The following is a 26,308-nucleotide window of genomic DNA, read 5'->3' on the forward strand; positions in this document are numbered from 1 at the left end:
TGTTCTTCAAGATGGAAGGCAGCAGCAGAAAGTAGAACATGTATTGAAGGCCTTTGATGTTTTGTTGGTGATAATTTTTGATTCATAGTTTATGCCAGTATTTTAATTTTTACCTGGTTGTGACTTTACACTCAAGGAGTATTTTACCAGAGACAGGCGTACCATGCAGAGCTCTCACTGGCTGGCCACACTGCTGCAAATCCAGAATTCCTTCAGTAAGTAAAACAAACTAGTTGCCGTCAAGTAGATTCCAACTCATGGCTACCCCATGTATGTCACAGTAGAACTGTACTCCATAGGGTTTTCAGTGGCTGATTTTTCAGATGTTAATCACCAGGACCTTTCTTCCGAGGTACATCTGGGTGGATTTAAGCTGACAGCTTTTTGATTAGCAGCTGATCACATGAACCGTTTGTACCATCCAGGTACTCGCCTTCAACAAAGACTACCTTTGAATTAAGGAAATGGGGGATACCTTTAAAAGTGGAAGTGTATTTTCTAAGTGGAAAAACACACATACAGTTATTGACCATTCCCACCTGGATGCAAACAGGTCATCAGGTTAGATATCTGGTGGCAGAGCTCTGTAGAATGGAACACACAGTGGCTTTGATCAAAGAAGGAAGGAAGAATCGAAACTGAAAAATGGGCAACTGCTAAATTTGATGCCCAGAGGAATGGGGATGCTAATATATAAGACTGTGGGTTGGTCTTGATTGGCTATCATTTTACCTTTACTCTTCAGGCAGCGTTTCTGTGAATACTGTAGAATCCTTTCACATCAGAGACCCATCAGGCCATGATTCTATAGAGCCAACATTTACTAAAGGAAGTCCATGTTTACATTCTAAGGGCCATTAAACTTACAAAAGCATCCATCAGCATTATGAACAATGAGAAATGACAGCGAGTTACCAAAGAAAACCATGCATTTCCTTTTGTCATCAGCATCAGTTTTGTACTTAATTTAAAAGAAAAGGGAAAAGCAAAGGTTTTCTACCAATAGTGGTGAATTGAATTTCAATACAATTTCAATTCCAATTGAATTTCAATTTTCCAGAGAAGAAAACATTAGGAAAAAGGCAGAGTAAACAAATACCAGATGTGGCTATAGAGTCTGGAGATGAGATTTAATCCTGGTTCTGGCATCCAAAGGCTTTGAGATGTTGGTTAATTTCATTGAGTCTCAGTTTGCTCATCTGTATAACGAGAGGTGAACAGGGAGATTTCTATGACCAAGGATTGAGAGGCTGTGTTTCTTGACTGGACACTGGAGCATTTGGGGAAGTCAGGAACTGACTTTGAGTAGAAACTGCCTAATGCTGTTTTAATGACAAACTTGGGAATGGGTGATTAGTAGAAGGGCACTAACTGTTGGCATTTGCAAATGACTTAGCACGAGGAATTATGTGTGGCAGAGAGTGAACGGGAAGCTTCGTGAGGCACCCAGAATGACCTTCTAGAGAAACAATGTTGGGAAATGATTCCTGAAAATTTTTTCCAGCAAAACTAGCCAAAAGATTAGTAATGACTTAGGAGAGAATTTCTCCTTTTAAAAATGCACATACAGCTTTCCATAGGGCAGAATTCAGACAACAACTTCAATAAAGGCCAATAGAAAAAGAAGATGAGTAAGGTTACTACCTAGATTAGGGAAGTAATGACGACAAATGTTCACTGCTAAGAGCTAATCCCAAGTGGCTCATCCATAGAAAAGGACTAACAATTTATGTTTGAGGGTCGTTTTATTTCTTTTCCCCATAAAATATAGATCCATCTATTTAGATAGAGGCAATAGAGAGAAAACAAGTGGCCTGCAATCATTCAGTAAAGATAGACTTAAATACATCACGGTAAAGACACTTCAGGAGCCCTGCTGGCACAGTGGTTAAGAGCTTGGCTGCTAACCGAAAGGTCAGCAGTTTGAACCCCCAGCCACTCTGTGGGAGAAAAATGTGTCATTTGGCTTCCATAAAGATTCAAAAAAAAAAAAATCCAAACCCACTGCCTATGAATCGATTCCAACTCATAGCAATTCTATAGGACAGAGTAGAACTGCCTTATAGGATTGCCAAGGCTGTAATCTTTACAGATGAGCTTGCTGGTGCAGTGGTTAAAGCACTCGGCTATTAACCAAAACGTCATTTTCAAACCCACCAGCAGCACAGTGGGAGAAAGATGTGGCAATCAGCTTCCATAAACGATTCAGCCTCGGAAATCCTAGGGGGCAGTTCTACTCTGCCCTATAGGATCACTGAGTCAGAACTGACTCAACAGCCACGGGCTTGGTTTTGGTCAAAGACATTTCATGGAACATCCTGTGTCATCTTAAAGGAGGTTTTGTAAAAATTTCCTGTGTCATGGAAAATATTCAAAATGTAATGTTAAGTGAAAATTCATGACTCCAAATGTTATTTATTTCGATACACACACACATGGTGTGCTCTAAATTATGCAATTTGTGTATTTTAAAACCACCATTCATCTGGAAATGGCTTGCGTGTTGCTGTGATGTTGGAAGCTATGCATCTGGTATTTCAAATACCAGCAGGGTCACTCATGGTGGAAAGATTTCAGCAGATTCCAGACTATAAAAGACTAGGAAGAAGGACCTGGCTATCTACTTCTGAGAATAATTGCCCAGTGAAAACTTTATGAAAAACAGCAGAAAATTGTCTGATACAGTGCTGGAAGATGAGCTCCTTAGGTTGGAAGGCACTCAAAATATAACAGGGGAAGAGCTGCTTCCTCAAAGTAGAGCTGACGTTAATGATGTGGGTGGAGTAAAGCTTTAGGAACCTTCATTGGCTGATGTGGCATAACTCAAAATGAAAAGAGACAGCTGCAAATATCCATTAGTAATCAGAACAACTACAAGGAAGACCAGTTAATACAACTATTATTCAAATTTCTGCACTAACCACTACTGCCAAAAGATTAAGATATTGGAGGTTTTTACCATTTGTGCAGTCTGAAATTGATCAAACATGCAATCAAGGTGTGTTGATAACTACTGGTGATTGGAATGCCAAAGTCAGAAACAAAGAAGGATCAGTAGTTGGAAAATACGGCCTGGGTGATAGAAACAATGCTGGAGATCACATGATGGAGTTTTGCAAGGCCAATGACTTCTTCATTGCAAATACCTTTTTTTAACAACATAAACTGCAACTATACACGTGGACCACACCAGATGGAATACTCAGGAAATCAAGTCACTTACATCTATGGAAAGAGATGATGGAGAAGCTTGAGATTGTCAGTTAGAACAAGGCCAGGGGCCAGCTGTGGAACAGACCATCAGTTGCTCATAATATGCAAGTTCAAGATGAAGCAGAAGAATATTAAAACAAGTTCACAAGCCAGGGTGCAACCTTACGTATATAAAAAAAAAGTATATCCCACCTGAATTTAGAGACCATCTCAAGAATACATTTGATGCACTGCATGCTAATAACCAAAGACCAGGCAAGTTGTGGGATGACATCAAGGGCATCATACATGAAAAAAGCAAAAGATCATTAAAAAGACTGAAAAAAAGAAAAGACCAAAATGGATGTCAGAAGAAACCCTGAAACATGCTCTTGAACCTAGAGTAGCTAAAGTGAACAAAAGAAACGGTGAAGTAAAAGAACTGAAAAGAAGATTTCAAAGGGCAGCTCAAAAAGGCAAAGTAAGGTATTGTAATGAAATGTACAAAGACCTGGAGTTAGAAAACCAAAACAGAGAACATGCTCAGTGTTTCTCAAGCTGAAAGGACTGAAGAAAAAATTCAAGTCTCAAGTTGCAATATTGAAGAGTTCTGTGGGCAAATTATTGAGTTACACCATGGCTGCATCAATAATTATTAAAAGAAGAGAAGATAGAAGGAAAACACAGAATCACCATACCAAAAAGAATTGTTTGATGTCCAACCATTTCAAGAGGTAGCATATGATTAAGAACTGATGGTATTGAAGGAAGATGTCTAAGCTGCACTGAAGGCATTGGCAAAAATAAGGCTCCAGAAATTGACAGAGTACCAGTTGAAAAGTTTCAACAAATGGATGCAATGCTGGATGCGCTCGCTCATCTATGCCAAGAAATTTGAAAGACAGATACCTGGTGAACCAACTGAAAGAGATCCATATACGTGCCCATTCCAAAGAACAGTGATCCAATGGAATGCAGAAACTGTCAAACATTGTCATTAATATCACAGGCAAGTAAAATTTTACTGACGATAATTCAAAAACAGTTGGCAGTACATTGAGAGGGAATTGTCAGAAATTCAAACTGAACTCAGAAAGGGACGTGGAACAAGGAATATCATTGCTGATGTCTAATGGACCTTGGCTGAAAGCAGAGGATACCAGAAGGATGTTTACATGTGTTTTATTGGCTATGCAAAGACATTCAGCTGTGTGGATCATAACAAATTATGGATGACATTGCAAAGAATGGGAATTCTAAGGTACTTAATTGTGCTCATGCGAAATCTGTATATAGAACAAGAGATAGTCATTCAAACAGAACAAGGGGATATTGAGTGGTTTAAAATCAGGAAAGGTATGTGTCAGAGCTGTATCCTTTCAACATACTTATTCACTTTGTAAACTGAGCAAAAAATCAGACAAGCTTGATTATAAGAAAAATACAGCATCAGGATTGGAGGAAGCCTAATTAACAACCTGCAATGTGCAAATGACACAACCTTGCATGCTGAAAGTGAAGAGGACTTGAAGCACTTGCTGATGAAAATCAAAACCTACAGCCTTCAGCATGGGTTACACCTCAATGTAAAGGAAAACAATCTTCACAACTGTACCAATAAGCAACATGATGACAGAGAAAATATTGAAGCTGTCAAGGATTTCATTTTACTTGGATCCACAATCAACGTCTTTGGAGGCAGCAGTCAAGAAATCAAACACTGCATTGCATTGGGCAAATCTGCTACAAAAGACCTCTTTAAAGTGTTAAAAAGCAAAGATGGCACCTTAAGAACTAAGGTGCACCTGACTCAATCCGGGGCATTTTCAGTGGCCCCATATGCATGCTAAATCTGGACAATGAATAAGGAAGACCAAAGAATAATTGATGCATTTGGATTATGGTGTTGGGAAGGATATTGAATATACTATGGACTGCCAAAAGAAGGAATAAATCTGCCTTGAAAGAAGTATAGTCAGAGTGTTCCAAGCAAAGATGGTGAGAGTTCATTATCAGGAGGGATCAATCCCTGGAGAAGGACACCATGCTTGTTAAAGTAGGGGGTCAGTGAAAAAGGTGAAGACCTTCAATGAGATGGATTGACACAGTGGCTGCATCAGTGGGCTCAAACATAGCAATGATTGTGAGAATGGTGCAGGACCAAGCAGTGTTTCATTCTGTTGTACATAGGGTTGCTATGAGTTGGAACTTACTCAACGACCCGTAACAACAACATCAACGACATATTTTACAAACTAAAAGGAAACATATTCAAGTGTTAAATGGTCATCCCTAGTGGTGGGATTATGTGTGATTATTTTTATTTTTTCTTTATTTCTGCACTTATTAAATTCTCTACTACAAAGTGTTGCTTTAATAAACAGGAGGAAAAAACTAAGAAAAAGAACACGAACTATCCACAAAGCAACACTTATTATTTTAGTTGTATTGGGTGAGAAAGAAACCATGAAATACAAGCTTGGTAAAACACACTATTGTGTATTCTGTCAAGTTATGACGTTTCACATAAACAAGGACGGAAGCTAGTTCAGAGTAGAACACAAGTTTCGCTTTGTTTAAGTTATCAGGGAAAGCAAGGGCCAAAGATATACATTGAAAATTTTACTTAAAAAAGAAAAGAAGTCTGTCCATTTCTGACTAACTTATGTCTCGATATCAGTAAGTCAGCTCTACCAAAATACTTTGGTTTTTATTCTCTCTTCTCCTTACTGTCCATAATAATCATCATAATAGCCATCACTTATTGAGTAATGTGCCCATTCTTGTTCTTTTTCTCATTTAATTCCCCCAGCATCCTTATGATAGAGATATCATTACAGTATTCCATTTTTACAGATGAGATAACTGAGGCATGGATTAGTCACCTGCCTGAGGTGACAGCCTGACCCCAAGAGTCCCAGCTTTAACTTGTCATGATATTGCTTATAGTCATAATACAAATAACTAATTCATTTAGCACCTAACACGTGCCAAGTTCTGTGTTAAGCATCTTACATGTATTGTTACGATTAATAGTCACAGCAGTCCGATGAGATAACTACCATTATTATCACCATTTTATAGACCAGGGGTTTGAATCTTAGCAATATTAAGTAACTTGCACAGGTGAAGCCAGTAAGTGGCAATGTAAGCATTCCAAAACCTGAGCCCCCTTCCAAGGAAAGCATTGTAGGAGGGCATTTTACCTACCCTGAGCCATGGTCACAGAGACTGACTCGCCTTAATAATTGTTATATGTGGAAAAGCCTGGAACCCTGGTGGCACAGTGGTTAAGAGCTTGGCTGCTAACCAAAACGTTGGCAGTTCAAATCCACCAGCTGCTCCTTGGAAACCCTGTAGGGGAGTTCTACTTTGTCCTGTAGGGTTGCTATGGGTCAAAATTGACTTGACAGCAACGAGCTTGTTTTTGTTCTTTTTTAATGAAAAAGTATAATATTAGAAATGTTTGATAGACTTCCTGGGATGCTTCTTGCTTTGACATCTTCAGGATAATCAAAACTGAGCCCAACCTGCCTTTCCAACCTTATATTCTACACGAAGGAAACCCTGGTGGCATAGTGGTTAAGTGCCACGGCTACTAACCAAAGGGTCAGCAGTTTGAATCCGCCAGGCACTCCTTGGAAACTCTATGGGGCAGTTCTACTCTGTCCTGTAGGGTCGCTATGAGTCAGAATTGACTCGATGGCACTGGGAGTCTACATGATAAATAGTTGAAATATTATGATTTATTAATTTTTATAAACCATAGGGCTCCATTGTGAAATGCGAAACTAGATTTCAGTTATGCTTATAGAATATACACTATGAAGACACAAGGATTGTTGCTTAATCTAGTGTAAAGTAGCAATAAAATATTATATGTGGAATAGAAATATGAAATTTAAAAAGTCAACATCAAGTCACTTATTACTGATATGTTTTAGTTATGTCAAGAAAATATTCGGCATGTTATATTTTAGAACATTCTATATGAGTACATATAAAATTGCATATAGAGAGATTGATTTGCCATTGTATATTTGTGTGGTTATGGAGAGAGCGAGAGGGAAGAAAAGAAAGAGAATATGAATACAAAAACGTGAGAAGGCCCAGCTCTGTTTCCTGTGCCCCATTTTTAAGACAAGCCTCTTTCTGAGAGAGATGCCTTCCACATATTCTAGCTGCCCCCTGTAACATTCCACTAGTGAAATCCTTCCATTGTTTCCCATAGAAACTTTATACTTTTGAACAATGAATCCTGACAAAGAAGGAAAGGCCAACAGTAGAAATAATCTCTGAAGTCTGATGACAACCCAGGAATACTTAAAATAGTCAGAATGAAGAGAGTTTTGAAAAGGATGAGAAACCCACTTTTTTTTTTTTTTTAATTCAGCATCAATCTCAGTGTAATCTCAAATTCTTATAAACAGCAGTGGCAAATTGAGGACCAATAGAAGTTTCTAAAACTGAACCAAATATGTTTATGTGTTCAATTTGTAGAAAAGATGTTCTTTGCCATAGAATACTATTAACATTACCCTCAACTTCGAGGAACTTGTTAAAACCTTCTCACCCCTTGAAGATTCAAGACTTTTTCACTCCCTTCAAGGAACACAGCAGAGATCTCAGATAATAGACAAATACGTAGCCCTAACAACAAATTGGAGTTACTGAGTGGGGCAAACAGTTAAGCACTCACCTACTAGCCAAAAAGTTGGCAGTTCAAAACCACCCAAAAGTGCCTTGGAAGATAGGCCTGACAATCTACTTCTAAAAGGTCACAGCCTCGAAAACCGTATGGAACAGTTTTATTCTGTACACATGGGGTAGCCATGAGTCAGAATCGACTTGAGGGCAACGAACAATGAGCAACAACAACAACAACAACAATGGAGTCCCTGAGTAGTATAAACAGTTAATTGCTCAACTAACCAAAAGGTTGGAGGCTCCAGTCCACCCAAAGGTGCCTTGAAAGAAATGTTTGGCGATCTTCTTTAAAAATATCAGCCATTGAAAACCCTATGGACCACAGTTGTACTCAGATACATTAAGTCACCATGAGTTGGAGTTGACTTAACAGCAACTTTTAGTTTTAAACAACAAATGAAGAAACAAGCTTTAACATGCTGAGAATCACCCATCATTTAATTGAAAGGGCCTCTTTCATAGAATTTACACAAGGCCAATATTACTCATTAAAAAAAAAAGATCAAGATCTGTTTTGATGTATTTCAACATGGTGCCCAGTGCTTTTCACTGAACTGACACCTTGTCGCAGCACGCACATGCAAGTAGCAAAGCCAGGGTCCTGATTAACATCCTTAAGACAAGTTTATTGGCTACAAAGGAGTGAGGCAGTGGTAAGGAGATAACCCATCTTAGGAATTTTATAGATTACAAAATGACGGTATGATTTTAATACACCCATGTCATCTTCTGTTAGGAAACTTCAGTCATTTGCTTTTCTTGGTTGTTGTTGTTGTTGTTGTTGTTAGGTGCCATCGAGTCAGTTCCGACTCATAGCGACCCCATGCACAACAGAACGAAACACTGCCAGGTCCTGTGCCATCCTTACAATCGTTGTTACACTTGAGCTCATTGTTGCAGCCACTGTGTCAACCCACCTCGTTGAGGGTCTTCCTCTTCTCCACTGACCCTGTACTCTGCCAAGCATGATGTCCTTCTCCAGGGACTGATCCCTCCTGACAACATGTTCAAAGTATGTAAGACGCAGTCTCGCCATCCTTGCCTCTAAGGAGCATTCTGGCCACACTTCTTCCAAAACAGATTTGTTCTTTCTTTTGGCAGTCCATGGTATATTAAATATTCTTCGCCAACACCACGATTCAAAGGCGTCTTCTTCGGTCTTCCTTATTCGTTGCCCAGCTTTCACATGCATATGATGTGATTGAAAATACCATGGCTTGGGACAGGCGCACCTTAGACTTCAGGGTGACATCTTTGCTCTTCAACGCTTTGAAGAGGTCCTTTGCAGCAGATTTACCCAGTGCAATGCGTCTTTTGATTTCTTGACTGCTGCTTTCATGGCTGTTGATTGTGGATCCAAGTAAAATGAAATCCTTGACAACTTCAGTCTTTTCTCTGTTTATCATGATGTTGCTCACTGGTCCAGTTGTGAGGATTTTTGTTTTCTTTATGTTGAGGTGCAATCCATACTGAAGGCTGTGGTCTTTGATCTTCATTAGTAAGTGCTTCAAGTCCTCTTCACTTTCAGCAAGGAAGGTTGTGTCATCTGCATAATGCAGGTTGTTAATGAGTCTTCCTCCAATCCTGATGCCCCATTCTTCTTCATATAGTCCAGCTTCTCAGATTATTTGTTCAGCATACAGATTAAATAGGTATGGTGAAAGAATACAACCCTGACGCACACCTTTCCTGACTTTAAACCAATCAGTATCCCCTTGTTCTGTCTGAACAACTGCCTCTTGATCTATGTAAAGGTTCCTCATGAGCACAATTAAGTATTCTGGAATTCCCATTCTTCGCAGTGTTGTCCATAGTTTGTTATGATCCGCACAGTCGAATGCCTTTGCATAGTCAATAAAAAACAGGTAAACATCCTTCTGGTATTCTCTGCTTTCAGCCAGGATCCATCTGACGTCAGCAATGATATCCCTGGTTACACGTCCTCTTCTGAAACTGGCTTGAATTTCTGGCAGTTTCCTGTCGATATACTGCTACAGCTGTTTTTGAATGATCTTCAGCAAAATTTTGCTTGCATGTGATATTAATGATATTGTTCTATAATTTCCACATTCAGTTGGATCACCTTCCTTGGGAATAGGCATAAATATAGATCTCTTCCAGTCAGTTGGCCAGGAAGCTGTCTTCCATATTTCTTGGCATACACAAGTGAGCACCTCCAGCGCTGCATCTGTTTGTTGAAACATCTCAATTGATATTCCATCAATTCCTGGAGCCTTGTTTTTTGCCAGTGCCTTCAGAGCAGCTTGGTCTTCTTCCTTCATTACCATCAGTTCCTGATCATATGCCACCTCTTGAAATGGTTGAATATCGACTAATTCTTTTTGGTATAATGACTCTGTGTATTCCTTCCACCTTCTTTTGATGCTTCCTGCATCATTTAATATTTTCCCCATGGAATCCTTCACCTTTGCAACTCGAGGCTTGAATTTTTTCTTCAGTTCTTCCAGCTTGAGAAACGCTGAGTGTGTTCTTCCCTTTTGGTTTTCCATCTCCAGCTCTTTGCACATGCCATTATAATACTTTACTTTGTCTTCTGGAGAGGCCCTTTGAAATCTTCTGTTCAGTTCTTTTACTTCATCAATTCTTCCTTTTGCTTTAGCTGCTTGATCCTCAAGTGCAAGTTTCAGAGTCTCCTCTGACATCCATCTTAGTCTTTTCTTTCTTTCCTGTCTTTTCAATGACCTCTTGCTTTCTTCATGGACGATGTCCTTGATGTCATTCCACAACTGGTCTGATCTTCAGTCACTAGTGTTCAATGCATCCAATCTATTCTTCTGTCAGTGATAGGATAATATCCATATGCTTACAAGGAAGACCAGTTAATATGACTATTATTCAAATTTACACACCAACCACTAGGGCCAAAGATGAAGAAACAGATTTTTATCAGCTGCTCTAGTCTGAAATTGATCGAACACGCAATCAAGATGCATTGATAATTACTGGTGATTGGAATGCAAAAGTTGGAAACAAAGAAGAAGGATCAGTAGTTGGAAAATATGGCCTTGGTGATAGAAACAATGCCAGAGATTGAATGATAGAATTTTGCAAGACCAACGACTTCTTCATTGCAAATACCTTCTTTCACCAGCATAAACGGTGACTATACACATGGACCTTGCCAGAGTGAAACACACAGAAATAAAATTGACTACATCTGTGGAAAGAGACAATGGAAAAGCTCAATATCATCATTCAGAACAAGGCCAGGTGCCGACTGTGGAACAGACCATCAATTGCTCATATGCAAGTTCAAGCTGAAACTGAAGAAAATCAGAGCAAGTCCACGAGAGCCAAAATATGACCTTGAGTGTATCCCACCTGAATTTAGAGACCATCTGAAGAATAGATTTGACGCTTTTCTTGGTAGCTTGTCGTTATAGGATAGAACGTTGGGGGAACACTAGAATCCCCATCATTTTATTTGCTGGAATAATAACCCTAAGATACCTGCAGTGTTTCTTTCAAGTGATCAACCAGCATGTCTTCTAGGAGCAGGAAGGTAGCTCTTAGGTTTTTCTTCTGAGACTGAAACTGACAATTGATTGCTAAGGAGGGAGACCCAGGACTAACATTTGCCCCTGTTTCACATTTGGAAAAAAGAATAGATTGGTTGCTATTCAGTTGGAAAAGAAAGCTGAGGAAAAAAAAAATAGAAGAAAGTTATATTGGAAAGCCCCCACTCCAGTGCTCTCTAAGACTCCCCTGATCTCCCTGGGAACAGCAAGTCTGTAGCTGTCCTTGCCCGTTGCTCTGCTGGGAGCGACAATTTCAATTACTACTTGACAATGCAAAGAGATCAGTGCATGGCTGACAAGGCCTCCTGAAGAATTACTTTGGCTTCACTACTTTAGCAGCTCTCATCTTTGGAGCCTATTTAAATTACAGAAAAGCACCATCCCTGTTTGTCAGGCTTTGCTTCATAGCAGGAGCTCCAGGAAAATGATGACTTCAGATCCCTTTGTGTATCCAGCTAACATGGTGAGCAGGGAACCTGGCAGAGTTAGGGCTGGCAAGCTAAACACAGTAGCTCTTGTGCCCCTTGCTTCTCAGAGTTCAGGGTTCTTATTTAGATATGAGATGTAATCTCAAGCTGTGTATGAGAGTGGGTTTGAGGGTATCACCAATTAACCACAATTGCCATCAAGTAGCTTCCAACTCATAGTGACGTGTGTGCGAGAACTATGCTCCATAGGATTTTCAATGGAGGATTTTTTAGAAGTAGATCGCCAGACTTTTCTTCCGAGCTGCTTCTGTGTGGACTCAAACCTCCAACGTTTTGGTTAGGAGTTCACCGCATTAACCTTTCGCACCATCCAGGGATTCCATCATCCATTACTCCGTTGAATGTTTCCTGACTCACAATTTCAGCCTCTACCAACTGCCCCTTTTGGTGACAGTGAACAGATAAGTAGAAACTGCAAAGTGAACCACACTTTTTCAACTGATAACAACAACACTACCTAATAAAGTATTTTTTTTGCTGTGTGCCGTCAAGTCAATTCCAACTCTAGCATATTACAAAATGATTTTACACACCTTACATTTAATCTTTGCAACAACGTGTGGGAGAAGTTTTATTACTCCCAGTTGATAAATAATGACACCCATTGTCATGGATTGAATTGTGTCCCCCCAAAATTTCTGTCAATTCAGCTAGGTCATGATTCCTAGTATTGTATGATTGTCTACCATTTTGTCATCTGATGTGATTGCCTTATGTGTTATAAATCCTATCACTATGATGTAATGAGATGGGTTAGTGGCAGCTGTATTGATGAGATCTACAAGATTAGATAGTGTCTTAAGCCAATCTCTTTTGAGGTATAAAAGAGAAAAGCAAGCAGAGAGACCTGGGGACCTCATACCACCAAGAAAGCAGTGCCGAGAGTGGAACATGTCCTTTGGACCTGAGGTTCCTATGCAGAGAAACTTCTAGGCCACGGAAAGATTGATGACAAGGACCTTCCTCTGATAGAAGAAGCTGAAAGAGAAGGCCTTCCTTTGGAGCCGACTCCCTGAATTTGGACTTGTACCTTACTGGACTGTGAGAGAATAAATTTCCCTTTGTTATACCCATTCACATGTGGTATTTCTGTTATAATAGCACTAGATGACTAAGACACCCATCATTTGGTCATCACAACACTGTGAACATCACAATTGCTCTGAAGAAAATTTTATTATTCCCATTTGATGACTGTAGCACTGATGTTTAAAAGGCTATTGGAACTTGCCCAGATACCTCATCTAGAAAGTGGCAGAGCCAGGATACAAATCCAGGTATTCTGAGTCCCCATCTAGTGCTCTTGATACTTCACCACAGGAAATAATAGATTTAAATCATGATCTTCATGGCTATTTTAGGATGGAACATTGAGCAAATTCCTAAGTGACTCCCAAAGTTTCTCACCAATAATCTAAAAATGATGTTAAAAGATATAATTAGAAATAATATGAGCAACAGTCTGTTCTTTTGTGGTCTGTTCTTATCCTATTTGGAATGTTAAGTAGTGGAAGGAGTTGATTTGGCTCCACTCTTAGAAAATGGCGGAAGTGTATGCATGGGTCTCCTCTGACTGCCCCTTTCTTTCCCTAACCCCAAATCACCAAGCCACTCACCACATCAATTTTCAAAAGGGAAAATAGTTTAAAATAGGCCAAAAATTTAACCCAAGTGACACAAAATTAACCCAAAGACAGTATATATCATTCCTTATAAGTAGAGAGAAATAAACGCCAGCCAAGGAGCATGATATGAAGAGAGCTGTTAACTTTGTGAGGGCAACAGGCATAACTTGTGATTATAGTCCTTTCCTTTCCTATTTAAATAAACGTCATGGAGGAAATGCAGTTTCTGACATTTTCATAATACTTTATATTTTGGGGGAAAGAGACAAGCAAAGGAAGCCAGGCCTGAGGTAACAGCCACCAGAAATGGTTAGCATGTCAAAGTATAACATCAATAGCCCTTGATCTTGGAGGAGGCAGCCAGTATCCTGTTAGAGCCTAAGAAGAGGAATGGACTGAGGGTTATTGGAACTGACAGACACTGTGATGGCATTTAGCTTTGATGCAGATGGCTTTCTCTGACTCTTGGCCTGTAGAACCCTGGTTTTCTGTTTTGCAGCACTTGTAAAATTCGGAACTCCATGTACCTCGAACCACCCAGCCCTAGACAACCAGGCTAATTTACTATCTGTCTCTATGGATTTTCCTATTCTGGACCTTTCATATAAATGGAATCAAACAGTATGTGACCTTTTGTGTCTCACTTCTTTCACTTAACATGATGCGTTTAAGGTTCGTCCACATCGTAGCTTACACCAGTACTCTTCATTCCTTTTCATTGCTGAACAATATTCCGTTGTATGTGTATGCCCCATTTTGTTTATCGGTTTATCAGTTGATGGGCTTTTGGGTTGTTTCTACTTTTTTTGCTATTATGAAGAATACAGCTAAGATATTCATGTACAAGTTTTTGTGTGGACATGTTTTCAATTCTGTTGAACATATACTTTAGGAGAGGAATTGCTGGGTCATATGGTAACTATGTTCAACTTTTTGAAGAATTACCAGACTTCTCCAAAGTGATTCTACCATTTTACATTCCCATCAGCAGTGTGTGAGGATTTCTACTTCTCCATATCCTTACCTTATCTGTCTTTTTGATTCTAGTTATCCTGGTGAGTTTTAAGTAGAATTTTATTGTGATTTTGATTTGCATATCCCTGATGGCTAATGATGTTGGGCATCTTTTCCTGTGCTCGTTGGCAGTTTTTTATTTGGGTTACTTGTCTTTTTTAATTGTAAGAGTTTACTCTTAGGCCCTTAACATCAGGCGTAATGTGGATCAAATTTCAAACTTGCTTTACTGGATGACATCATGCTGTGGTCTGAGAACTTGTAGTGTCAACTCCTTTCATATGTGGTCAGCCCTGAGTCACTTCTTTCATAATTCTGAGGGTGCTCTCTTACTCATGGAAAGGCTCTAATCAGCCAGGGTGGTTCCAATTCAGAGGGTCCCTGAGAGGGGACAGGAGGCAGTATTGTCTTCTGTGGAAACTGAAACACTTAGTGTTTCTACTCTCCAGATATAACCACTGTTGTGTAAAAACATTGTCACCAGAGTTCCTATCACCTTGTCTGAGAAGGAAATCACTCTGCATGAGTGTAAACTCTGCAGCCTGCATGCGAAAGGTGTTTTCTCACCTGCACTGGTAAGGTTGACTGCAGAGACCAGCATTTCCTAAGAGAAGAAAACAACAACTTTCAGTACACGCTCAAATCTAGAGAAGAACACTGGTGAAGGACAAAGTAAAATGTTTCAACCTAGGTTACAAATGAGATCTAAAACTTAGTAGTGACTATAGTTCCTCACAATTCTATTCTTTACTTAATGTAGTCTTTCAAACATCAGGTCATAAATTATGGTTTTCCATAAGCTAGTGATTTTTCACTCTGGCTGCACATTTAAATCATCTGAAAAACGATTTAAAAATATATTCATGGGGCCGCACAACCAGAAAGTTTGATTTAACTGACCTGGAGTAGGGCCCAGGCATTTATAGTTTTCAAAGCTCCACAGGTGACTCTAATAATGTGCAGACAGAGTTTGGAAACGCAAGCTCCTTTTGACTCTGAATTGATTATCCAACTTAATAAAAGGGCCCTCCCTCCTCCCTAAATGGTGCTTCTTGAACGTTAGCATGCATCGGAGTCATTTGAGGATCTTTATTAAAATGCAGATTCTGATCCTGGGGTCCAGGATGGATGAGGTTCTGCATTTCTAACAAGCCCCCCAACCCTAAAGCCAGTGCTACTGGTTGGCTACTCAAAGTCCTCAGAGTCACTGAGTCCCTACACATTCATGGCATTTTTCACTTAATCCTGATAGAACCTTCATCCCCTCATGGATAACTTTTTAAGACAGCCATCATCGCTTATACTATGTGCTGCACTCCTTTTACAACTGGAATCGAAATTCTATCATAGTTCGTATAGGCAGTCTTTGCTAACGTAAAGATAAAACCATAAACTTCTATATTAATTCAAAAGTAACGATCCAGACCCTTTAAAGTGGTCATAAAAAGCCTGCACGGTGGAATGATAAGGGACTTTGTGATTGGCTGTGGGTCATATAATTGAAAGATATTGGTCTTTGGAACCTGCCACATGAGAGCTGCAAACATAGTTCATCATTTACTGTCTTTGTGACCTCAGAAAAGTTACTGTCTCCGAGAGCCGTTGTTTCCTTTGTAAATTGTAAATGCTAAGAGTTACTCCCAACGCAGTTTCGAGGGTCAGCGAGTCAGGAAATGCGAAGCTTCCACCTCAGTGTCTGCCACACATTTCAACAACTGGTAGCTAATTTTAACAACCTAAAAATTCTATGGTAGCTCTAAAAATATTAATTACTAAATATTTAATTAATAACAGTGCTTGTCTTTTTATACTTTAAAAAGAGTCCGGGGAAGTACATAGACAGCTCATGTCTTATGAAGAAAATGTCCAGAAAGGGATTGTCTAACTCTTTGTTGTATTTTCTCCTGATACATTTTCCTAAAGCAGGCAAAAGAATTCACAGTCATTCCATTGGCCTCTGAGATATGCTTAGAGACAGGGTAAATTTTTTTTAACAGCCATGGCAGCAGCTAAATATGTAAGGTCATCACTAAAATCTTTTGTGTGAGGATTTAGAAAGGATGAGTCTCTTCTCTCTAATCCTCCAACTCATCTTTTTCTCATCTTCTCCCAACATCAAGGGCAGCCTTGGGGAAAAGAAACCACAGAAGGGCAAATCAGGCCTTAAACTGAAGATGAGACTGTAATACTACTTTGGCTTAATGATGAAGAGCTAAAATATATTTTGAAAAGATTTTCTTTTTTTAGCTCCCACTAGTAAAGCCACCTCTTTCATTTCCTTTCTTACTGTCTGCCTGAGTCATCACAGATATAACAATTCCTTGTTAGTTTGTTTGAAGGTTTCCAGTGCCTTTGAGACCCCTCAGACAAGAGAGAGGAACTGAGAAGTAAATGATAGATGTTGGCCTGGGGTCATCAAATGAACGGTGCTGCAAAAAAGAAGAAAAAATGACCTGTATTTTTCCACTGAATAAGTTGATCTTTCTTAACCAAATGCTTTTTTTGCAAAAATGGAACCAAAATGCACTTCCATTAAAAAAAAAAAAAAACTGGACATAATGAGAAATATTCTAGTGTTATCATATTTGTATCTGCTTTGCTAATTTCCAGAATATACAATCAATTTATATAGTAGTCTGTTCAACTTTAGAGATATATAACATACCAAGTGAGATGCTCTTATCTTCTTCATAATAATTACAATAGTTCACTATTACGTGATGCTCATTTTTCTCTTTGTTCCTTAGCAATACACTAATAGTGTAAGAGTTGTATCTGGATGAAAGAGTGTGTGTGTCTCACTGTCCCAGTCTTGTGTTTGTTCGTCTGTCAATTTAAAGAAATAACAATAAATATCTGATTGTTTCCCATTGGTTAAGCAGAGCCAAAGAATAGCCAACATGAATCAGTGTTCTCAGAAGGAAGAAGTGCCTGTGGCAGAGCAAAAGTCCTGTGAGCCTGGGATTGGTCAAGGTGCAGATTCAAGTTTACTTAGGAGTCCCTGGGTGACACAAATGATTAGGAGCTGAGCTACTAAGCTAAAGGTTGGTGGTTCAAACTCACCCAGAGGTGCCTCAGAAGACAGGCCTGGTGATCTGCTTCCAAAAGATTACAGCCTTGAAAACCCTATGGAGCATTTCCAGTCTGCACACATGGGGTCACCATGAGTTAGAATCAACTCCATGGCAATGAACAGCGACAACAACATATGGTTACTTAAGTCCCCTGCAGAACTGTGAGGAGTAGAGACAGTCTTCTGCTGATTATCAAACTAGATTATCAAGACTAGACTCTTCACCAAACCCACCCCCACTCATGTAACATGCCTTGTGATGGTCAAAGCGGTGACAATCTCTTTTGTACGTTAGGCTCTAGAAAGTGAACAACATGTTCCTTTAAAAATTACATTGGTCCATTTCACCTTAGCTGCCTTTTCCAGGGGGAGAAATATTCCTGTCCTGAAGCAAAAGGTGAATATCACCAATCTGTTCTGATTTTCTCTCTCTTGATTTAGAGGGCTAATTCATAAGGAATGATTCTATCCTGCCACGTTAGGTGGACTGAAGTGTCCTTTAACAATTAGGTTTCCTATTAATAACTTTCCTTTGAAGAGGAACAAAATCAATACATAATTTAATGGCTCCTCCTGTCAGGGGTACTATTGATTCTATTACTAATGATTTTGAAATGATATGCCATGATACAAATTCCATTTATTTTAGATACCTTTTCCAGGCATCTGCAGAGGTACCATTTTGTTTTCCTTTATCTATGATTTTTCCAGTACCATAGTTTTTGAATACTGAAATATTATTTTCTAATGATTATGACCTAGGGGATATTGATACCGTATTGTTAAAAAAAATTATAAATGCTTATTTTTTGGACAAATTGTGTGGGACGATATAACTACATTCTTACATTCATCAGCTACTCAGAATATTGAAAAAAAAAGCTATTATGATAATAGAGGATTAAATTGTATGATATTCACCAAGGATAACAAACAATATATTGTTTGGTTGTTTCTATTTGTGCATAAGTTATGTTGCCCTTTGGGTATGAAACTTAGCCTTTCCTAAACAAACAATGACCCGCTAGCAAGCCCACTTCATCCATCTCCACTATACCTTCTTTATTAATATGATACAATAAAATATGTGATGAGATGGTAGATTGGGTTGAAAGTGCAAAATGGAAAAAAATAACTCAAATGTTTTTAAGTAGTGCAAGCAAAAGCGTTGTAGCATGACAGTTTTGAAGTGGGAGGTGAGACAGGGTTGTGGTTTGATGTTCCTTACTGTGAAGTAAACTTGATGATGAATGTTGGGCCTTCAGGCCCAGAGGCCAGTATGCTTAGCCCATCAACTCTTTCCCACATTTGGTCTCATAATGCTGAGTGCTTCACTAGAGATGCACAACTATTCTTTAGGATTACAAGGGTATAAGATAGACAATAATACCTAAAATATACAAGTTTTGATGACAAATAAGATAGACATTTGATAGATTTTTCCATGTTAAATTTTATCTCATTTATAACACCAGGTTTGAGTCTGAAATGGAAAGTACACATATCATTATTCCTCGCATCCTCTTGTGCTTTCTCTAATATTTGGTATGTTTTTGGATATTAAGGAATAATCAGATATCCTGATTTAGTCAGGGCAGGCTGATTTTTTTTTAATGTATATATATACACCAGATAAATAGGTGAATTCCAGAAGGTAGTACGACTCAAAGCGACCCTATAGGACAGAGTAGAACTGCCCCATAGGGTTTCCAAGGAGCAGCTGGTAGATTCGAACTGCCAAGCTTTTGGTTTGCAGCCGTAGCTGTTAGCCACTGCATCACCAGAAATTAGGCAGGGACTATTTATTGTTTGGAAATCCTGGTAGTATAGTGGTTAAGAGCTACAGCTGCTAACCAAAAGGTTGGCAGTTTAAGTCCACCAGGCGTCGCTTGGAAACCCGACATGTGGCAGTTCTACTCTATCCTATAGGGTCGCTGTGAGTCAGAATCGACTCTATAGCAACGGGTCTGTTTTTCTGGGGTTTGGTTTATTATATACATGTAGTTGAATTTGTGACATGGTTGGTAGTTTTATAAATTAAAAAATGACTGTTGCTTAAGTCATTTACAGCTGCTCATCTAGCCTTGCTGTTTCAGTCTTTGAGGACCGAGCTGAGCCAGAAAAGACACTTCCATGAGCTCCAGCTCCCTAAAAAAAAAGAGAGAAATTGGGATGTGGGCACCGTGCAGGGATGTTCTTTAGCTGGGAAGCAGAGTAGGTTATGGGGCCTCAGAAGACTTAAACCAAAATCATTTGATCTCACTTCCACAATGCTAAACCAAGAAAGCAGGACTAAAGCCTTTGACCTGAGGGGCTGGGAAACTCAGAGAATTAAAAGCAACTTCTACTTACAGCCACCTTCCACCTTCATTCCAGGAAAGATTGATGCTCACTGGCATGCATAGGTCTAAATGAAACTTGATGGCTTTGATCATTAAAAAAAAAAAAAAGATTATTGATCAACTTCTTTCCAGAGGACCTAGAAAATTCCACCCAAACTAAAAGAATGCAGTAACATTAAAACTTTGTGTCTATTCACACTTGTTGTTTCAAAAATTTGAGTCAGATATGTTCCTGGCTAGAGTTACTGAAAAAATATTTTCAAGGACAAATAAGTGTTTTAAGGGACTCTGAGTAAGTTGCAATACGTGAAGTGTTTAAGCCCCTATTCATTAGAAGGTAACGTTAGAATTATTTTCAGAGTCATCAAGGATGCTTACAGAGAGCTAGGATTTGCATAATATTTGCGTTTGTCTTCCTGCCTGTCAGTCACTCACAGCCATGGAACCTTAGGGCAAGAAGTGCTAAAGGCTGGATTAGAGGAAGAACTCTTGTTGAACTGGCTTGGTATATTGATGGAGTTTGATAGCAGTGTAATTGGCATATTTAGTCAAAGTTGATTCTGAACATTGGGAGGAATGAAAATAACTACAATCCTCACTCTCCCATCCTCCTTCCTCACTTTCAAAACAGCTATTGTGAGGTCACAGCCTCCATCTTTAGAAAGACAAAACTTCCCCTTGTGGTCTAGGTAGAAAATCTGACTGAGCTGAATAAGAGTTTGATTCTAGGACACTGGGTAGGGGAAGATAAATGATCTTATATTTTCTTTTGTGATGCTTTTATACATTTATTATGTGAATATAATTTTATGATAAAAATATTATTTTGAAAATACAGTCAAGCACAAAGAAGGAAATAAAAAATGACCCATAACCTAATCCATAAGAGATAACTTCTGTAAATATTGTAAAATGATTTATTGATTTTTTTCCTCCCTGAGAGAATGAATCCCAGGGCACAGCATGGACAATCTTACTGTTAACGGCAATTACTAAATAAATACATTTTTCTTTTCTTACTGTAATCTCTGCTTATCTGATTTTCCTTCCCGTCATGATGACAAACCTATTTGGACTGAGTGCTGTATTTTGCCCCAAATAATTCATTGGTCCTGGGCAATGGAGCTCTCTTCTGCTTCCAGACCATCCTTGAATAAAAGATTTAAAATACAGAAATTTCTCAACTGTCCCTTGTCTGCAAGTGCAGCTCATTAACCTCACTTTCCTCTTTTCTATGTTTCTTCTCCTTCTGCTTTCCTTTGTTCGTCAATCTCTATTCTTCTCTGTTTCAGCAAAACAATATCAGTCAAGGTAATTGATGATGAGGAGTATGAGAAAAACAAGACCTTCTTCCTTGAGATTGGAGAACCCCGCCTGGTGGAGATGAGTGAGAAGAAAGGTGGGGGAGCTGCTCCAGGGCTGAGCCCAACAGCTTCTGCTGGCCTGTGCCACCCCTGGATGCCCACACTCTTCAGAACATGACTTACAGTGCACACATCCCTCCACCTATGTAACAGGGCATAGACCTCTCCCTCTGCCCCAGTGGGCTGGGCCTCTAGCTGCACCATCCAAATTTGGCCACTCTGCACGTGACAGATCTGAGATGTTAATTTTCAGTGCAGTCAATCAGGCCTCCCTTTCTGGCAAAGTTGGTGCAGATGCTATGGAATTGCAAAATGAAGTCAGCTTGCTGATTTCCTTCCTAACGTGGGGTACCTCCTGACTTCTGATTGATGCAGGAACAGTTGGTCAAAGTGATGAATTAGCAGTGGAGCTCTCTTCTGGGGCCAGCTGACATGACCTAAAATGCCCTTTTACATACTTCAGGAGGTCCATGTGCTGCCAGTTCTCTCTCCATAATGTCACAATAACATTCACCTTGGTTGACACCAAGAGCATGAGCGTGTGACTCCAACCATTTGTTTTGCCTTTGTCTTGTGTTCCCACAGGAAGATCATTACCATTAGAATATATGACCGTGAGGAATATGAGAAAGAGTGCAGTTTCTCCCTTGTGCTTGAGGAACCAAAATGGATAAGAAGAGGAATGAAAGGTGTGAGAGTATACAAAGACATACCAGCGAGAAATTGTACTCTTCTCTCTCCGTGTCTCCCTACTCTCACACTTAACTCTCTCCTCTTCCTGGCTTCCGAGAACTATACTTCATTTCCTTTGAAGCTTTAGCAGTTTCATTTCTCTTCCCCAATTTACGAGTGCACCAAGCAATGCCCATTTCCTTCAGGAATTGCAGACTAACCTTGATTGTAACCAGACTGAATAAATGCTGAAAGATATTTCTACATTTTAAAAGAGATGATGTGAAAGAATGGTTTATGTGTTTAGTTAAGGGTCATTCTGAAATTTGGTTTCAACCACCAAATCTTCCCAAATAGGCAAGTGATAAAGGCTATGTAATAAAAAAAAAAAAATTAATTACAGATGAGCCTAATAGCAGCTAGTAGGAAATTTCAGAAGAATTCCATAATTAGGCTTCCTTAAAGTCAGAATCAACTTGACGGCAACAGGTTTAGGGAACTCAGATTAAAAAAATAATAAAATTTAAGAAAAGCAAAGATTCTTAAAAAGTAATGTTATTGATATTCTAATGTTCATTTTGACATATTTTCGCATCATCAGATATGACATTTAAAAGATCCCATAAGTATTTAACTATAATCAAATCTTTTTTTATTATATAAGGATATTATCCTTCAGTAAGAATTTAGTCCTTGCTTAAGGCCTCATCTAGCCTTAAGCTCCTGTGTCTTTTGATCATATAATCCTTTTAGATGTGATCACTTTTTACATGCATCATAAAAAGAAAAAACAAAGAATAATATGCTTGTAACTAGATTTTGTCGATTCATACTTATATGTTTAAAAAAAATTTTTTAAAAAGAAGATAGGAAAGACAACTTTCCTATATTTGATTTCAATTTATTTCAGGTAGCCCATATTTGAAAGACAGGAATTTTATATCAGCTTAGCAGATAATTTTTTTTTTTTTTAGTTCTTACTAGAGCTTTCTATAATTTTCCTTGAACAGTGGTCATTTAGTAAAAATCCTGTTCATTTAATTATATATGTAAAATGAGCACTCCACGTATTAACAGTTCTTATTAATTGCCTACAAACCATTGATGTGAAGCAGTTTAGGAAATAATTGGATGGACTACTTTGCAAAAATTTCTATTTTTACTTTTGCATGCAGGAACAAATAAAAAAATAGAGTACTAATTTACAGTAAACCCAACATTTGGGGGAACATAACTAATCCCACATTTTTGAGAAATATCAGGCTCAGAGGCCATCAGAAAAAATATATATATGTGAAAGCCATTGACTTAATCATGTTCAAAATGGTGCCAGGAGCCTTTGGAGGGGTGGAGAAGGGAGCTCTGGAGGCTGTTTTCATGGAGCCTATTTAATATGCTGCATAGGCAGTAGATGGCAAGAAAAAGACATTTTAGAAAGTTGTGCTGATTTCTTACAAAGCTGGAATCAAAAATGCCTCATTAACATACAAGGAAAAGTACTTCTAAATGTAATCCTCCAAAGAACTGTCTTTTATATAAAGAACAAGTATCTTGGAGTTAGCTCTTTCAATTGTCATTTTAGTAAAATATGCTGTCGTGTAAAAGCAAATTAAAGTTCCTTGATAGCACTGTCCGGCTTTCACACCTGCCAAGTAGATTCTTGTCACTGTAAATAAAACTACTGACTTGTTTGAAAGTATCCTCTAATGCCACTAACATTAACGGGAGAACTGGGCCTGAGAATGTAATTATAACATTCCAATCTACGACTTGGGAAACAATTTGTTTGATATCTTTAGCCAGGTAGCTTTCACCAAATAAAGTGCTATAGCCCTTTCTGAGTTCAAGGCACATAACCTGAAAGGCAAATTACACATTTTTTGCCCCCACCCCTCACCCTATTAGTTTTTGTGGAATATGTCCACTAGAAGCACTTTGGTTATCAATCTATAGCGTGCAGAAAGTCAGAGATAAGGATACACAAATTAACAAGTTCCTGGGACTCTTAAACTTTAAGACATAAAAAAAAAAAAGTATTTCTTAGGGGCCCAAAGATCTTGAAAATAGAACCTCCAGAGAGAGAGCTTAACCTTGAGCCAAAGTTGCCTTCCAGGCACAGCAGCCAAAATGGACTTTTTTAGGATATTTTATTTGTTCTTATTGAGTGAAAGGTATGATACCTGAGAGCCTTGGTGATTTAAGACTTCCATATATTGGATTGACCAATTCCTAGTCTTCTTCATAATGAAGACTCACTGAAAGCTCAGGATTAGATACATAAAATATTTCTACTATATATGATAAACTATATATATGATAAAGTATATATGATAAATATACACTGCATTAACATATATAGTGGAAATCTTATTAAATATAAAAAAATAATATGTGTATGTGTATATATATTATCAATCACATACACTTGAAGAACATTCTGTTGGGATTGTTTACTTGGACCTATTCCCCATGTCACATTTTCTTGGGGTGCACCCATTTTTAGCAGTGGCCTCCTACCACTCTAGTCAGATCTACCTGGATTTCTTTCTGCTGATATTCCTCTTACTTTCATTATTCATCTGGTCTCTTATTCTGTGTTTGTCTTTGTCTGTTTCCTTCACAGCCCTGTTATTGAATGAGCTTGGTAAGCATTTCATTTCTTGCATTTCCTTTCCATTTTCTAGGTTATTTTCCATTTCCGTGAGGTGATACGGTAGCTTTCTGACTATTTTTTTAAATCTCTATCGATTTGCTAGCAAGATTGTTGTTTAGGGCCTTGTTTTTGTTAAGTCAGATCATTTATATTACATTTTTAGTTTAGTTTAACCTTAAAAAATCAATGATTTCTTAGGTATGCAATTAAGTTTGTGCATGAAATCCCATAGTCTTAAAAGAATGATTAGTGATTACACCATGTTTTCATATTTTTCTTCATTGTAAATATAGTTTAGCAAAGTTTCATACCTTGGGTGGGTGGTCAGGCAGTCTGATATTACTAGTATTTGGCAGAGTGTAAGTGAAATAAATGGTAACATTTTTTTCTTTTTCTTTTTTTTAGGTGCCTTCACAATAACAGGTATGAATTTTTAAAGTTTAATACCCACTGAATTTTATTTTTACTGTGTTTTTTCATTATGTTATTACATTTTAAACAATTATTCCTCATTTTTATTTCCTCTTAATGAAGGAAAATACCTGTATGGTAAGACATTTTTTTAAAAAAACATTCCTCATTTTTCCCAAATGCCCTTAAACTTCAAACAAAAAGCACATCTTATATAGCCTGTATTAACAATGAGTTGTGGCACATGGTGTACTCTTGCTGGTTTACACAGCTAACGTTTTACACCTTAATAACATGTGTGTTGTATTCATTCGTAAGCAAATTTGTATGGAGAGCCTGTAATTCTTGCCATTTTGACACTGTTCAATTTACACATGTTCATATAACACTGATGATGTACTGTGTGTCCTACTAGATGCTCCAAAAAGTACCAGAATAAATTGCTGATGTCATAGTGGAAAAACTACAAATCTGTTTAAAATTAAAATCAAAGAGTTTATTATGGTAAAAGAGCATTTTTCAAAACGGGGAAATACAAAGTCAAGATGCTCTTGAGAAAATGCTCCAAGGAGCTGTTCATTTACAAAGACTTAAAAGGACAAGCCGAAGGGTACAGCTAAAATATTTGTGATTTGTTGGCATTTACAGACCTAGAAGAGGGATTAGAACAAGGTTATGGAAAAGTACAGGGTTTTGTAAGGACCCAGGTACAGGTTAGAAAAACATTTTTTGAGAGAGACCGGATTTTTGAGAATTGGCCAACCACTGAAGTCAGGCGCTTAACACCTGTACTGCTGAATAATCTTTTCTTTACATTGGCCATTTCTAACCACAAAGTTATCTTCTTAGAACTTTTGGACAAGCAGAGTAGGGTAGGCAAGGCCACATTTTTCTGTAGCATTGCTTGTTTCTAGGTCAGCAGTACAGTGGATTACAGAAGTGACAAGCTGCATTGTATGACAGAAGCTGCATTTAAAAATCCAAAAAGGAGTCACTTAGAACAAAGAGGGATTTAACCTAGACCTTAGCCAGAAGTTTCAGTCATCTCAAGAGCTGCAGTTTTAGAATGTTCTTCACTGGCCTCAGAGAAGCATAGGAGTTGACATTCAAGATTGCTACACAACCCAACCTCAGGATCCTATTAATAATAGATAATGCTGTGTTGGGAGAGGATAGAACACTCCCTTCCCCACGTCCTACTAACCAATCTGAGCCCCGCTTTGGGAGT

The 26,308-nt window shown here is 38.5% G+C and overlaps 1 protein-coding gene across 2 annotated transcripts in view; it reads left to right on the forward strand.

The window, feature by feature from the left end:
* Window positions 1-26,308, forward strand: part of SLC8A1 (solute carrier family 8 member A1) — a 362,231-nt gene that overhangs the window by 271,376 nt on the left and 64,547 nt on the right. The window contains exons 2-5 of one of the 2 annotated variants that reach the window (XM_049870495.1): window positions 21,273-21,379; window positions 24,640-24,660; window positions 25,075-25,092; window positions 25,204-25,218. In XM_049870495.1, coding sequence (XP_049726452.1) covers window positions 21,273-21,379; window positions 24,640-24,660; window positions 25,075-25,092; window positions 25,204-25,218 — 161 coding nt within the window. The remainder of the gene's footprint in view (window positions 1-21,272; window positions 21,380-24,639; window positions 24,661-25,074; window positions 25,093-25,203; window positions 25,219-26,308) is intronic. The other variant, XM_049870496.1, reaches the window with a different exon arrangement.

The sequence above is a fragment of the Elephas maximus genome, chromosome 26 (assembly GCF_024166365.1).
Source record: "Elephas maximus indicus isolate mEleMax1 chromosome 26, mEleMax1 primary haplotype, whole genome shotgun sequence".
Classification (NCBI taxonomy): domain Eukaryota; kingdom Metazoa; phylum Chordata; class Mammalia; order Proboscidea; family Elephantidae; genus Elephas; species Elephas maximus.